General features: G+C 45.1%; 2 protein-coding genes across 2 annotated transcripts; one reads left to right on the top strand and one right to left on the bottom strand.

The window, feature by feature from the left end:
• Positions 1 to 207: 207 nt before the first annotated feature.
• On the top strand, positions 208 to 9,162 carry LOC123168439 (auxin response factor 19). The gene is made up of 14 exons (XM_044586325.1): positions 208 to 799; positions 1,429 to 1,547; positions 3,041 to 3,139; positions 3,222 to 3,278; positions 3,369 to 3,524; positions 3,616 to 3,700; positions 3,929 to 4,019; positions 4,175 to 4,339; positions 4,442 to 4,564; positions 4,779 to 4,854; positions 4,940 to 5,069; positions 5,604 to 7,540; positions 8,137 to 8,327; positions 8,587 to 9,162. Exons 1-14 carry the CDS (start codon positions 703 to 705, stop codon positions 8,786 to 8,788), a joined length of 3,528 nt encoding a protein of 1,175 aa, XP_044442260.1. The 5' UTR covers positions 208 to 702; the 3' UTR covers positions 8,789 to 9,162.
• A 326-nt stretch (positions 9,163 to 9,488) lies between these two features.
• LOC123168440 (AIG2-like protein D) lies at positions 9,489 to 12,248 on the bottom strand. Its single transcript, XM_044586326.1, has 5 exons — positions 12,005 to 12,248; positions 11,155 to 11,227; positions 10,523 to 10,615; positions 10,328 to 10,411; positions 9,489 to 9,880 (listed from the first exon to the last, which is right to left on the bottom strand). The coding sequence occupies exons 1-5, from the start codon at positions 12,148 to 12,150 to the stop codon at positions 9,725 to 9,727; spliced, it is 552 nt and encodes a 183-aa protein (XP_044442261.1). The 5' UTR covers positions 12,151 to 12,248; the 3' UTR covers positions 9,489 to 9,724.
• Between the last annotated feature and the right edge of the window lie 814 nt (positions 12,249 to 13,062).

Raw genomic sequence — 13,062 nt, 5'->3', positions numbered from 1 at the left:
AGGGAGGGAGGAAGAAAACAAAACGGGAGGACAGTGAAAAACCATCGGGAGTACTGTATGAGCCGGTGGGGTGGTGGAGGAGAGAGACGCAGCGGAGGCGGAGCGGAGCTGACCACGACCGTACTCCTCTCCCCATCTCTCTCACGCCACACCACACGGACAATAAGAAAAACTTTTAGTGGCCCGAGGCAGGCGGCAGACTCTGCAGCGCAGCCGAGGCAGCACAAGCAAAGCGAGCAAGCAAGCAACGCCCAGGCGCGGCGCAGACCAGACCTCCTCTGCCCCTACCCCTGCAGAGCCACCAAAGCAAGCAAGATCAGAAGAGATAGAGAGTATAGAGAGAGCGAGAGAGATCATCACGCGGCACAGCGACCCCTCCCTCTCTCTCCTCCCTCGACACATAGAGCCAGCCGCGTAGCAGCCTAGGCAGCGGGAGACAGGTCTTCGGTCTCGGCGCCGCGTGCTCGCCGCCCCCCACCCCACTCCCTCTCCTCCCCCGCCCCCCTTGTCTGCCGCCTGTCGGAGGGGACACGCGCGCGCGCACGGGCCTGGGACGGCCGGCCTGCCCGCCCGCCCGCCTTTCCTCCGGCCTCGACGCGCGGCCATGCGTGGTGCTCTCTGAGCCAGCAGCTCTCGCCGGCGGAGGCCAGGTGATCCGGTCTGTTCGTTCGTTTGTTTGGTCGCCGCGCGTGCGTGCGGAAGATGATGAAGATGGAGCGGCAGCAGCAGCAGCCGCCGGCGCCGAGCGCGGCCGCCGGGTCGGCGGTGACCGTGGCGGTGCCGGGCGCCGGATGCGAAGGTACCCCAACTACCGATTCCCTCCCTCCCTCCCCTGCATCCCCTCTTCCGTCCAATGGCATGGCGGTTCGGCCTCGGAGACCAACCAACGGTGGCGTTGTCCTTTTTGCTGTCTGCTCCTTCCCCTCTCGCGTTATTGCGTCAGGGGGATCGGAAAGCCTCCTCCCTTTTCTCCGGCGGCCTCTTCTTTCTTGGCTCTTCCAGGTCCCAAAGGTGACGCGATCTTTTCCCGTGCGAGCCCGCACATGGGGTTTCGCTGCGTGTTCTCCGGTTTGTCGGGGGGTTTATTTAGAAAAGCAAGTTGCTGGACCTTGGCTGCTGGCTGCTCGCCGGCGCCGGAGACGAGCGTGCTGTGTTTTTCTTCTATTCTTTTTGCTGTAGCGCTGCATTTGGGCCTCTCAAAGGTTGGAAAAATTACGGAGAGCCGCCATGTGCGGTGTCGTTCCTGTAACGACAGCCAAACAAATGCCACTCCGAAACAAGTAGCAGTGGCGGCGACGGCCGTCGCCGGCGGCATGTGCCAAGAAGGCGACGGAGCCGGATGCATTTAGTTCTCCGTGTCAACAAGAAATTGGTGGCGAAGGCTCGTCTTTTCTTTGGTTTATTACTGATGGACTCGGTGGTGTGCAGGGGAGAAGAAGGCGCCGGCGATCAACTCGGACCTGTGGCACGCCTGCGCCGGCCCGCTGGTGCAGCTCCCGCCGGCAGGCAGCCTCGTCGTCTACTTCCCACAGGGCCACAGCGAGCAGGTAAATGCCCGTTTCTCTTCCGTCTCGCCATATGCTTTCTCCAGATTATTCTGTCTAGTGATGTCTGTCTGTTAGCTCTTTGGATTGATTCCTCCCTTTTGATTGACCCTTCGATCGTCTTCTTGCTGCCGATCAAGATCAAGTATTTAATTGTCCGATTTGAGTCTTCTCAATAGTAGCAAAATTAGGTTCTCATTTTTACAATTTTTAATTGGCGCCGTCTGAGCTGTGTTCCTGTGTGGCCAAGGTTCGTTTCTGCCATCCTGAACTTGTTGCTGAGAGAGTTATCTCTGGCGATTCGATGCGCGGTGCTCCATTTCGTTGGGTGATGGTGGTGTGAGTCATGGTTATCCTTGTTCTGATTTGATATGATGTGATGTTTTGCTGTTAATTTGAGTGTTGAGAGACACTTCCCATTTTCTCCCCCATCAGATCACTATTTCCAGGAATGATTCTTGCACAACTTTCTTAAAGCACCTATATTCTGTTCCCTAAAAATCCCTTGATTCACCCATTGATGATGATTTTTTTGCTGGTTCAGTTATACCATTACTGCCCTCTTGATATCCAATTTTTTCTTCAGTTATACAGGCATATGTGATGGTGTATTCTTATCAGTTAGTCAGTTGGTTGCTACCTGTACTATAGTTTGCTCTGTTTGCTGCCGATTTTAAGCTTGTGGCCAAAGTGGTTGGGGAGGATTGGGGCCTACCGGCCCCCCTCTTTTATGGGCTTCTGGTGTGTTGCACCATTCTCTTGCTCTGTTTGTCTGGGTGGATGAAGCAACCGAGTACCCTTCGAATTCTTGCATTGATTGGGTGGTGGTGCTGCTGGGAGCATTTAGTAGTATGTTCTGCTGCACCTTTCTTGCATTTGGCGCTGGGGTGAGCATGTTCTGAGCAAGTCTGGAGGATTGGGGTGATGGAATGCTTGGATTAGGAAAGGATTCCCTACGTGGGGAAGATAGTGCCGGGATGGAGGTGCCTAATTCTGTACTGGCGATTGGTTCCCCTTTCGGCTCGATGAGGGGGAAGGGGAACTGTTTTCGGCATGATTGGAAATGGCCTCATAGCACTTGTTTCTACTTGCTGATTTTTTTTTACTTTGTATATATCATATAATAGAAATCTCAACTTGAGCCTTACGATTTTTTAAACCCATTATATACATGATAGTACTGATGTTGCAGAAAGAAAAATAATAGTTAGGCGGTATATTTTGGATTTGGAAGTGGAGCATGGCTTAACAGAACCTTGATTCCCTCTGTGGTTTCATTTTGTTTCGCCCCATTGGAAGTTTACGGTTCGAAGAGAAAACGGAAAAAAAAACTTGCAATTTATGGCAATGATATTCAGGGTGTGATGTGAAACTATTCTTCTTCCTGTGGGTTGCTGTCGGTTTCAGTTTCTGGTCCTACTAGTATCTCCTCCATTGAATTTATGATTATATTTAAGTTGCTTCGATCTGGGACTTAAGCATGTTCCATTTGGCAGGTTGCAGCTTCTATGCAGAAGGATGTTGATGCCCATGTTCCAAACTACCCAAACCTTCCATCCAAGTTGATCTGCCTACTGCACAATATCACTTTACATGTAATCCACTGCCACATGCCTATATTTTTTTCTCTTTCTGCTTGTAATCATGTATACTAAAATGATTTCTATTTGTTTTCAGGCTGACCTAGAAACAGATGAAGTTTATGCACAAATGACTCTTCAGCCAGTTACTTCAGTAAGTACCTGAGCCCATTGTTGTTTGTTATCAGAACTTCCCTATGCTAACAGGGTTATTTGTATTTTGATCGGTTTGAACTATGATCAGTATGGAAAGGAGGCGCTGCAGCTATCAGAGCTAGCTCTCAAACAAGCAAGGCCACAGAATGAGTTCTTCTGTAAGACACTGACTGCTAGCGATACAAGTACGCACGGAGGCTTCTCTGTACCTCGCCGAGCTGCAGAGAAGATATTTCCACCTCTTGTATGTAAAGATTGGAGACCAAATTCATTTGCTTTACCTTACGTATCCTTCGCCCTTCTAATTAACTTGTTGTTGCTTTGTGTTCTTCTAGGACTTCTCAATGCAACCACCCGCTCAAGAGATACAGGCTAGGGATTTGCATGACAACGTGTGGACATTCCGTCACATATATAGGGGTAAGAAGTTTCAGCATTGTGGACATCTTTCCTGCTGCTAAAGGATCTCTATTGCCTACATCTAAACATCTAATTTTGTTGTTACTCAATAGTGAACATTGTTCACTTCTAAATACTGTTGATATGAACTTTTTGTATGTTTACATGTGTATTATATCCATACAACTGGCTGGAGTCTCTTTGTGTATTACAGGTGTATTTAGTCATAATTGTTTTATATTGTAACAGGTCAGCCAAAAAGACATCTCCTTACGACTGGCTGGAGTCTCTTTGTGAGCGGGAAGAGGTTATTTGCTGGAGACTCTGTCATTTTCGTTAGGTACAGCACATCTTCTAATAATATATCTTTGAAGTTTGAACTAATGAAGTAGTTCTGTTATTATTTGCACTTCCAGAAATCTTTTCCTGCTTATAATTACTTGTTGTAAAACTGACGGCGACTGTCCCTTGTTCCTTTTTTCAACACGTTTTTAGGGACGAAAGGCAGCAACTTCTACTAGGAATCAGGCGTGCTAACCGACAACCGACTAACATATCATCATCTGTCCTTTCAAGTGACAGCATGCATATAGGGATTCTTGCTGCAGCAGCCCATGCTGCTGCCAACAATAGCCCATTTACCATCTTTTATAACCCCAGGTCAGTTCTGTGACTTTCACCCCGTATTAACTGCTGATTAGCTCAGTGTTGGTGAATCATGCTGGTATTTCAAACCATGACATCCAAACTGTATATTTTCAGGGCCAGCCCTACTGAATTTGTTATCCCATTCGCTAAGTATCAGAAGGCTGTCTATGGTAATCAATTATCGTTAGGTATGCGCTTCCGCATGATGTTTGAAACTGAGGAATTAGGAACGAGAAGGTATTTTATTGCTCATTTTAATTTTCTGTTTCAAGTTGTTGGCTACATATTTTTTTGTATGTTCCTTTTTCAAGAAAGATTCATGTAAATCTTTCCATATATATTTTATGATTAGCTTAGTGGTTTGTTGATGCTTTTACTTAATGAGTAGACTGCGAGCGGTCCTTCCAATTTTTCAACCTTTTAGTATCTGACATATGTTAGCATGTTGCAGGTACATGGGCACAATAACTGGCATAAATGATTTAGATCCTGTAAGATGGAAGAATTCTCAGTGGCGCAATTTACAGGTTGGTTTAGTAGTTAGATTGGGTAGCATTGTTTTGCGGCACCCACCCCTTTCTGCTGCTTATCCAAGAACTTTTCATTAAACAGGTTGGTTGGGATGAATCTGCAGCAGGTGAAAGAAGGAACCGAGTTTCAATCTGGGAGATTGAACCGGTCACTGCTCCATTTTTCATATGTCCGCCTCCGTTTTTTGGTGCAAAGCGTCCCAGACAACTAGGTAGACCTGGGATTACCTCAACGCCACTTATTTTGTATCTTCTAAATTACCATTTGATAGAGTTGTTCATCCTGGATGTCAATAGTTAAATCATGTTACATTTTCACTGTACAATTGGGAAAGTAGGCCTGCACCAGAGGTGGTGGGTGTGTGGCATGTAGTGTTATATTGTATATGCATGTATATCTCTGATACGTTCGTCTAGATGCCCTAATTTAAAGCTAGTACTTGCCTTTTTGCAAAGAACATCATCACCCTGTCCCTTTAATCCTTGAGATAAGTAGCTAGGAGTTTGTGATCCTCGGGAAAACAATGATGTTTGAGCTTTAGAGAATCTATCAGACTACCATTCTTGTTTTCATACATGGATCAGGCATCCATACCATGAAAACATATTTATGAGGGAGCATTATAGCTAGACAAGCCATTATTTTATTGGAGTCCGAAATGGTTCTGGATAATCTTCTCATCTAAGTGTTTTATTGAACTGGTCTTATGCATGCTTATAAATTGATCCCAATTATGTACTTACAGATGACGAGTCCTCGGAAATGGAGAATCTCTTAAAGAGGGCTATGCCTTGGCTGGGTGAAGAGATATGCATAAAGGACCCTCAGACGCAAAATACCATAATGCCTGGTCTGAGCTTGGTTCAGTGGATGAACATGAATATGCAGCAGAGCTCCTCGTTTGCAAATACAGCCATGCAGTCCGAGTACCTGCGGTCAATAACCAACCCCAGTATGCAAAATATTGGTTCCGGTGATCTGTCGAGGCAGTTGTGCTTGCAGAACCAGCTTCTGCAACAGAACAACATGCAGTTTAATACGCCCAAACTTCCTCAGCAAATGCAGCCGAACAATGAGTTGTCCAAGGCAGCCCTTCCATTGAACCAGAATGGTGCGAGCATCAAACCAGAAGAACAAACTCAAGATGCCAGCAACTTCCAGAGGCAACAACAGTCCATGAACTATGCCCTTCCTTTGAGCCAAGCTCAAACCAGTCTTGCCCAAGCTCAGGTCCTTATACAGAGTCAGATGCAACAGCAGCAGCAGCAGCCACATATATCTCAAAATCAGTTGCCAGCCGTCAGCCAGCCGCTCCTGTCCCATCAGCAGCAGCAACATCATCATCATCAGCAGCAACAGCAACATCAACAACAAGAACAACAACATCAACAGCAGCAGCAGCAGCAAAAATTTCTACAGCAGCAGCAGCTTTTACTTCAGCAACAACAATTGCAACAACATCAACATCAGTTACAACAACAGCAACAGCAGCAACTCGGTAAGATGCCTGCGCAGCTACCAAATCTGTCAAATCAGCAGCTGCAATTATCGGATCAGCAGCTTCAGCTTCAACTCCTGCAAAAGCTACAGCAACAGCAGCAGTCATTGCTGTCCCAACCTGGAGTTACCCTTGCGCAATTACCTCTGATCCAAGAACAGCAAAAGTTACTTATGGATATGCAGCAGCAGCTGTCAAGCTCCCATTCACTTTCCCAACAGCAGATGATGCCTCAACAAAGCACAAAAATTCCATCACAGGTAGCATCACTGCCACCACCCATGCAGCCAGATACTACACACCAGAAGCTTCCACAGAAGCAAGCTCTGCCTGCAGACACCTTAGAAGCTGCCATTCCTACGACCACATCACATAAATTCAGTTCAGCAAATGGAAGCCCTTTGAGGATGCCTGGTGCTACACATTCTGTAGTTACGGAAGAAATCCCTTCTTGCTCAACATCCCCTTCCACTGCTAATGGTAATCATCTTCTACAACCAGTCCCTGGTAGGGACCAGTACTCCAGCATGATCAACACGGAGAAGGCACCTCACTCAACTGCTCCTATGTCAGTTCCAAGCTCCCTTGATGCTGTCACCGGAGCTCAGAGAATGACAAAGGAATTGCCAAAGTTGAATTCCAATGTAAAGCAAAATATGATGCCTTCAAAATTACCGAATGGAGGAGCTGGTCCCCAAAATTTTGCGAACAACGCACCCCCGACAGACTATCTAGAAACAGCTTCTTCAGCAACTTCAGTTTGGCTTTCCCAGGCTGATGGACTCCTACATCCAAATTTCCCCATGACCAACTTTAGTCAGCAGCAGCTGTTCAAAGATGCACCTCCAGATACCGAAATTCCTGCTGAAATTCCAAGCAATAATGCATTGTTTGGAATTAGCAATGATGGGCACGTGGGCTTCCCTATGGTAACTGATGACTTCCTGACGAATGGGATTGATGCTGTCAAGTATGAAAATCATATCTCTACAGACATTGATAACAACTATAGAATACCAAAGGATGCCCAGCAAGAGATATCATCCTCCATGGTTTCACAGTCATTTGGTGCGTCAGACATGGCGTTTAATTCAATTGACTCTGGAATCAACGATGGTGCCTTCTTGAACAAAAGTTCTTGGCCACCTGCTCCTCCAGTAAAGAGGATGAGGACGTTTACGAAGGTTAGTGCTTTCCCTTTTCTTTCACCTGAATCTTGAATGCTACTTTCAGTGCATTATTATCTTTTAATTTTCAGTATGGTTGTCCTATGAAATAAACAGGAGACCTATTTTGATTACCATGATAACATAGTTGGAAGATGAAAATCATGAGATAGTGAACTATAAACCAAATGATCAATCTCCGTTCACTAAGTTCTTAAATGTTACAAAAACAATCATATGAGGAACATGAATCACATAATTAGTCCTATGTAAATTGTGTTCTGCCTGTGATGAAGAGCAGAAGAATAGAGAGTTTGGTTCTCTTTACCAAGGTACACTCAAGGTGTAAAATGTGAACTGTCATGTGTGGAAGATGATTATGTTCACATTTGATTTGTGTACGCATGATTCATGAGATGCCGGGTTGAGATTCTAATAGAAGCAAAATGAAGTTTTAGCATGCATATGTGTGCCTTTTCTTATTAATAGCAGTAGCCGGCTAGCTGTTGCTGTAATATCAGGGTAGCTAAATCTACACTCAAGCATTGGTTTCTTTCTAATATTCATGAGTGCCTTTCCTGTTGCATCTTTGCCTAACCTAACGGTCTCTGTAGGTCTATAAACGTGGAGCTGTGGGCCGGTCTATTGACATTAGTCAGTACGCTGGATATGAGGAACTAAAGCATGCACTGGCTCGAATGTTTAGCATAGAGGGGCAACTTGAGGAACGACAGAGGATTGGCTGGAAACTTGTCTACAGAGATCACGAGGATGATATCCTGCTTCTTGGCGATGATCCTTGGGAGTAAGTTCATCTGTCTTCCCGTTTATGCTTGCGTGAACTATTTTTGACTAAAGAATGCCATATATTTAAATGCCTCCAAAATAATATAGTAGTCAATGTTGTAAAATACTAGATAGCAATTGGTAGTGACAATGTGAAATCTGGCCTACTAGAATGATGAATCGCAAGAAATGCGTACACAAGACTGAGCTTGTGTTGATTATGGACGCTTGCACATATTTTTGCCCTAATAACTGTGGGTGTTATGTTGGTTGTACAGGGAGTTTGTGAACTGCGTGAAGTGCATCAGGATCCTTTCGCCTCAGGAAGTGCAGCAGATGAGCTTGGACGGCGATCTGGGGAGCAGTGTTGTTCCCAACCAGGCATGCAGCAGTTCGGAGGGTGGGGGCAATGCCTGGAGGGCTCGCTGTGACCAGAACTCCGGCAACCCTTCCACCGGTTCATATGACCAGTTTGAATGACCTAATTTACCAGTCTATACACACCAACGGTATCGGTCTAAGTAGACATCGACCGCTGGAATGACCGGAGAAGGCTGTGCGGCGCCAGGATGTTGTAGATTCTGTCAGCTTACATCCGGGAGCGCAAGCGGCTCATTGGATCAGTAGTGTTCTGTTTATATGTGTAGTTGTTACAAGAAAGGAAGTAGGCATGAGTAAATGAAGCTTACCTAGAGTTGGAGAGGGTTAGGGGGAATATTTTGTATTATTGGAAAGGCAAGTTCTGTGGTAGTAACCTGATGCTTCCTCTGTTGTGAGGAAATTCTTCAGATCTGCATGAATCCCAAGCTATTATTTTTTTACCCTGCAATTCATTACTTTGATGTCTGATGCCATCTGAACGAGGTGCAGAAAACCCAACCTAACAGAATTTGAAACAGCATTTGCACTGAGTGAGTGATCATTCAAATAATTGATGGCCGATTCCTTGAGGATTTCGACATTTCTATAAGAAATATGTCAGGTTAGGCACTTGCATGAAAAATGGGAATTTTTGGGCCAATTTCAATGCCAGAAAATTGCTGATGTTCTTTTCTCTGGCATATATAGGGCACAATCTCAAACTTTGGTTCAATGTTGATAGGGATGTTAATGGCGCAGACGAAAACAGAAGAAAGGCCACCAACCAATAGCAGAATATAAGATGGTTTCGTTTTGCTTGTACAATCATGCATTAACAGCACATATTTCATCTTGATTCTAGCAGAAAAGTTTTTATTGTGATACACATCACTACTTGGATCATCAGGGGTCTCACAGAAGAGATTGTATTTGAATTTGTTTCAGTGAGAATGATCCTATAAAGATCTTATTCACAAATCTGAGGATATAAACTGTTTCGGATAACGCTATTACAGCACACTGATGAATCAGTTCTTCATGAAGAACAATCCTAACTCAACTCTCGACCTGGGTTCCTGATTCAGGTTGTTCGTGCTCGTGCATGAAAGACTGATAGGTCTCGACCCGGGTCTTCGGTTCGGGCCGTTCGAGTCCGTCCATGAATCCGAGTGTCATCGTTAGGAAATCCTTCATGTGAACCCTCTTCCACTCCTATAGACAAACACATGGTTAGTACGCAAAAAAAAAAAAATCCCCACAAATAGTGGCACCGAGCAGTTTATCACAGAGTAAATGCATCAATAGGCTACAATCACAGAAACATTTTGTTCTCAAATGGGCAGAAGGTGGTGGTAGTTGCGAAGGGGGCGTCAGCCCTCTCTGCTGAATACCAACATAAACGGCGTTAACATTTGCTTTCAGCAGCAAAATGACCTACATGAGCTCATCATAAATACTGTGCTTCAATGTGGTCATTAGCAGAATCTTATGGGGCAAACATTTTTATTGCGTTTCTTCTGTCGGAACTCATAACTTCGGTGAAATCTATCAACATTTATAATAACAATAAATGTGTTCATTCCAAAAATCAAGTGTGGGACTGAAAGAATTGAAATCAGATGCATCAATAGACCACAATGAAAAATTGGACACCCTCACCTCGAAATCCCATTCACCATACAGATCTGGATCCTCTGCATCACTCCATACATAAGTGTCAGCATGCATTGTCTCTGAAGTATCCTGTAAGGCCAAACTTTCTTTGAGCAAAACCATCTAAAACGACAAGTCAAACAGTTTCTGATAAAAACAAGACCATGAGCAATGGGTCACTTGAGTTGAAAATAAACTTACGGTTAGTGATATCTGAACTCTTCTCCTTACATACTCAAAATCCTCAAATGCATCCAAGACAATGAGTTCCGCGTCAGAAATACCCATGATAACCTGCAGAGCAGTAAGCATAAGTAGAGAAAGGGTGTAACTGGGACTCACAGCTAAATGATTGGCCGCATTGCAAAAAGAGAAAAAACTATACTCCAAGCCAAGTGAGAAATTGACTTCACAGAAACAGAGGCAGTTACTACAACAATTTCATGGTTCTAAAATCGTGTGTGTTTCTAAATTTAGTGACAAGAGTAAATGCTGGATCACACAGAATTAGGCTTGACCAACTGTCTGACCAAAGCAACTTCTAAGAATGAGAAGCTTGTTCTGCACCCAAACTCCCCCAAAATTATTGACTTAACAACATTAAATTGTAACTAAAACTCCAGCACTTTGATATTCTGGGGTGAAAAGCCTGAGAAACCACACGCATGTAAAAGCAGAGAAAAACCATATGCTCTGATGACAGCGGTGGAACTAAGGGAACAGGGTACAGCCAACTGAGAAAATTATAGGCTTATTAACAAATCTGTAAATGCTGAATAATGATAAAAAGGAAAAAAGATAAATAGCTGAGCTCCGTAAAACAGTTAACAAACCTTTCCAGCAACTTTCTTGCTTTCAACAGGTAGGATTGCTGGATAAATACGATCCTTGACGTTAAACCTATGGCTGAAATGAATTGCATCTGATGTCAAAACTTAACTCACAACCTGGAAGTAAATAAATATGGATGGAGAACTAGAGTAACGTAAAAAAGAGCTCTAGTTCAAGAGTCAAATTACAACAGGAAGAACAGCAGATCATCTTTGTGCATGTTAATTGCTCAAGGCAGTTTGTTACCAGTACGAGCACAAGAAACCTTGTCGATTCCAAAACCTAGAATGGAAAACGGTGCTGCCATAACACGGCCAAGTTAGGCTTATGCTTTTTTTTTCGATAAAGAAGTTAGGCTTATGCTGAAATCCTGAAAATTCACTTACAACTGATGTGCAATTTTTACAAAGGAAATCGGCTACCGATATCCCATTAAGAGTTGAATTCACTACTGATTAGAAATCCATTCATTTGTCAGACAAGTTAGTTCCCAAGTTTAAGAGCTATGGAGATCCATTTATCAGTTTCCACTGTTCTTGTGTATTTAGACATACAGTCACTAAAGCTCCTATCTACATACGAATTCGTTGTTTATGCCGCATATTGGATATCCAATGGATTGCGATCATTCGAACAATCCCTGCAAGTTTGCAATTGCAACCGATGAACGAGACTAGTGGTTGGTACTACCGGCTAATCAAAAGCATGATCTCCTCGCCACCAACTCCAAAGCACCTCTGCTCTGTTCCGTGAACAAACGTAACACGAGAAGCGAGAGCGGAGGCCAGAGAGGAATAACTGAGCGGAGCCACCAAGGATGGGAGAGGGAAAGGGGCTAGCGTGCGTGCGTACTGGTTGGCGAGGAGCGCCGGGGAGGAGGCCGGGATGCGCTTGAGGATGGCGCTGACCACCTCGTCTGCCATGAGGCTCCCGTACACGAACACGCTGTGCGCCCCGCCCGCGGCGGCGGCGGCGGCGGCAGGGGGCGTCGCCGCCATGGTCTCGGGAGCAGGGGGAGGAGTGGGGTTCGGTGCTTGTTGCTGACACTTGGCGTGGCCCAGAGGGATACGTACGACCGAGCTCAGGTTGTGGTGTGCTGTCAACCGAGCGTGAGCGGGCACAGCGAGCGCGCCCTATAAATACATCATCTTCCAAAAATAATACGGCTGCTCTGGATGGAATAATTTTCAAAGTTTTTTTTCGTGTGTGTAGAAAATAACCCATGCATTTTTTGTGTGTGAAAGTTTCTGATCAGAGGATTGATATCATGTTTTCTACCTAGCAAAATGAGAGGCCTCGTGGTCTTTTTTTCTTCTTCTATTCCCGTGCCTTCTCTCTTTGAATCTATGCAAAGTATTTTTTTCCAGAGAATTTCTTTATTCCACAAGCCATCTTTCTGCACCCGCGATACCTTAGGAGAGAATGCGATAGTCGCAATCTACCCTGTCCCTCGTGTGGCCACGACCCGCGGGCCCCTCTCCCTCCGCCTGCTAGTTCAGCCACGAGAGGGGGCGAAGTCCTCGCTGTTTTTAGTTTGGTGGTGGTAGGGTTAAGTTTTGGGTCTTCAGTCGATGGCGAGACAATTGGGTTGTTGCCGGCTTGGAATAAGTCCAACTCACCTCGCGAGTGTGCTTTTTGGCATCGCTGGGAGGCGTGTGAAGAGTGGTGTGTCCCCAGATTTGAGTTTTTTTCCTACAAGTTTGTCTTAGTGGTGCTAACACACAGAGCAAATGGCGTGGCTGTGTGTCTTCGCCCTTTGAGAAAAACTCTTCTCATTTGTAGGTAATTTTTTGCTGTACGCACTCACTTTTTACATGGTTTATGCTACACTGAACGGAGCACCAACCGTTGTTCAAGGCGGCCTGTATGCGGTTGGAGCGGGTAGCTAGGGAGGGTTTTACCGAACATAA

Source organism: Triticum aestivum, chromosome 7D (genome assembly GCF_018294505.1).
Source record: "Triticum aestivum cultivar Chinese Spring chromosome 7D, IWGSC CS RefSeq v2.1, whole genome shotgun sequence".
Classification (NCBI taxonomy): Eukaryota; Viridiplantae; Streptophyta; class Magnoliopsida; order Poales; family Poaceae; genus Triticum; species Triticum aestivum.
Note: the sequence above shows the minus strand (reverse complement) of the source record. Positions and strands in the feature narration are given on the sequence as shown.

Coding starts and splice junctions, on each gene's coding strand:
- LOC123168440 (XM_044586326.1), bottom strand. CDS start 12,150: ATGGCGGCGACGCCCCCTGCCGCCGCCGCCGCCGCCGCGGGCGGGGCG. Junction 11,228..12,004: donor CCGGCGCTCCTCGCCAACCA/GTACGCACGCAC, acceptor AATTCATTTCAG/CCATAGGTTTAACGTCAAGG. Junction 10,616..11,154: donor GCAAGAAAGTTGCTGGAAAG/GTTTGTTAACTG, acceptor ACTGCTCTGCAG/GTTATCATGGGTATTTCTGA.
- LOC123168439 (XM_044586325.1), top strand. CDS start 703: ATGATGAAGATGGAGCGGCAGCAGCAGCAGCCGCCGGCGCCGAGCGCG. Junction 800..1,428: donor GCCGGGCGCCGGATGCGAAG/GTACCCCAACTA, acceptor GGTGGTGTGCAG/GGGAGAAGAAGGCGCCGGCG. Junction 3,525..3,615: donor AGAAGATATTTCCACCTCTT/GTATGTAAAGAT, acceptor GTGTTCTTCTAG/GACTTCTCAATGCAACCACC.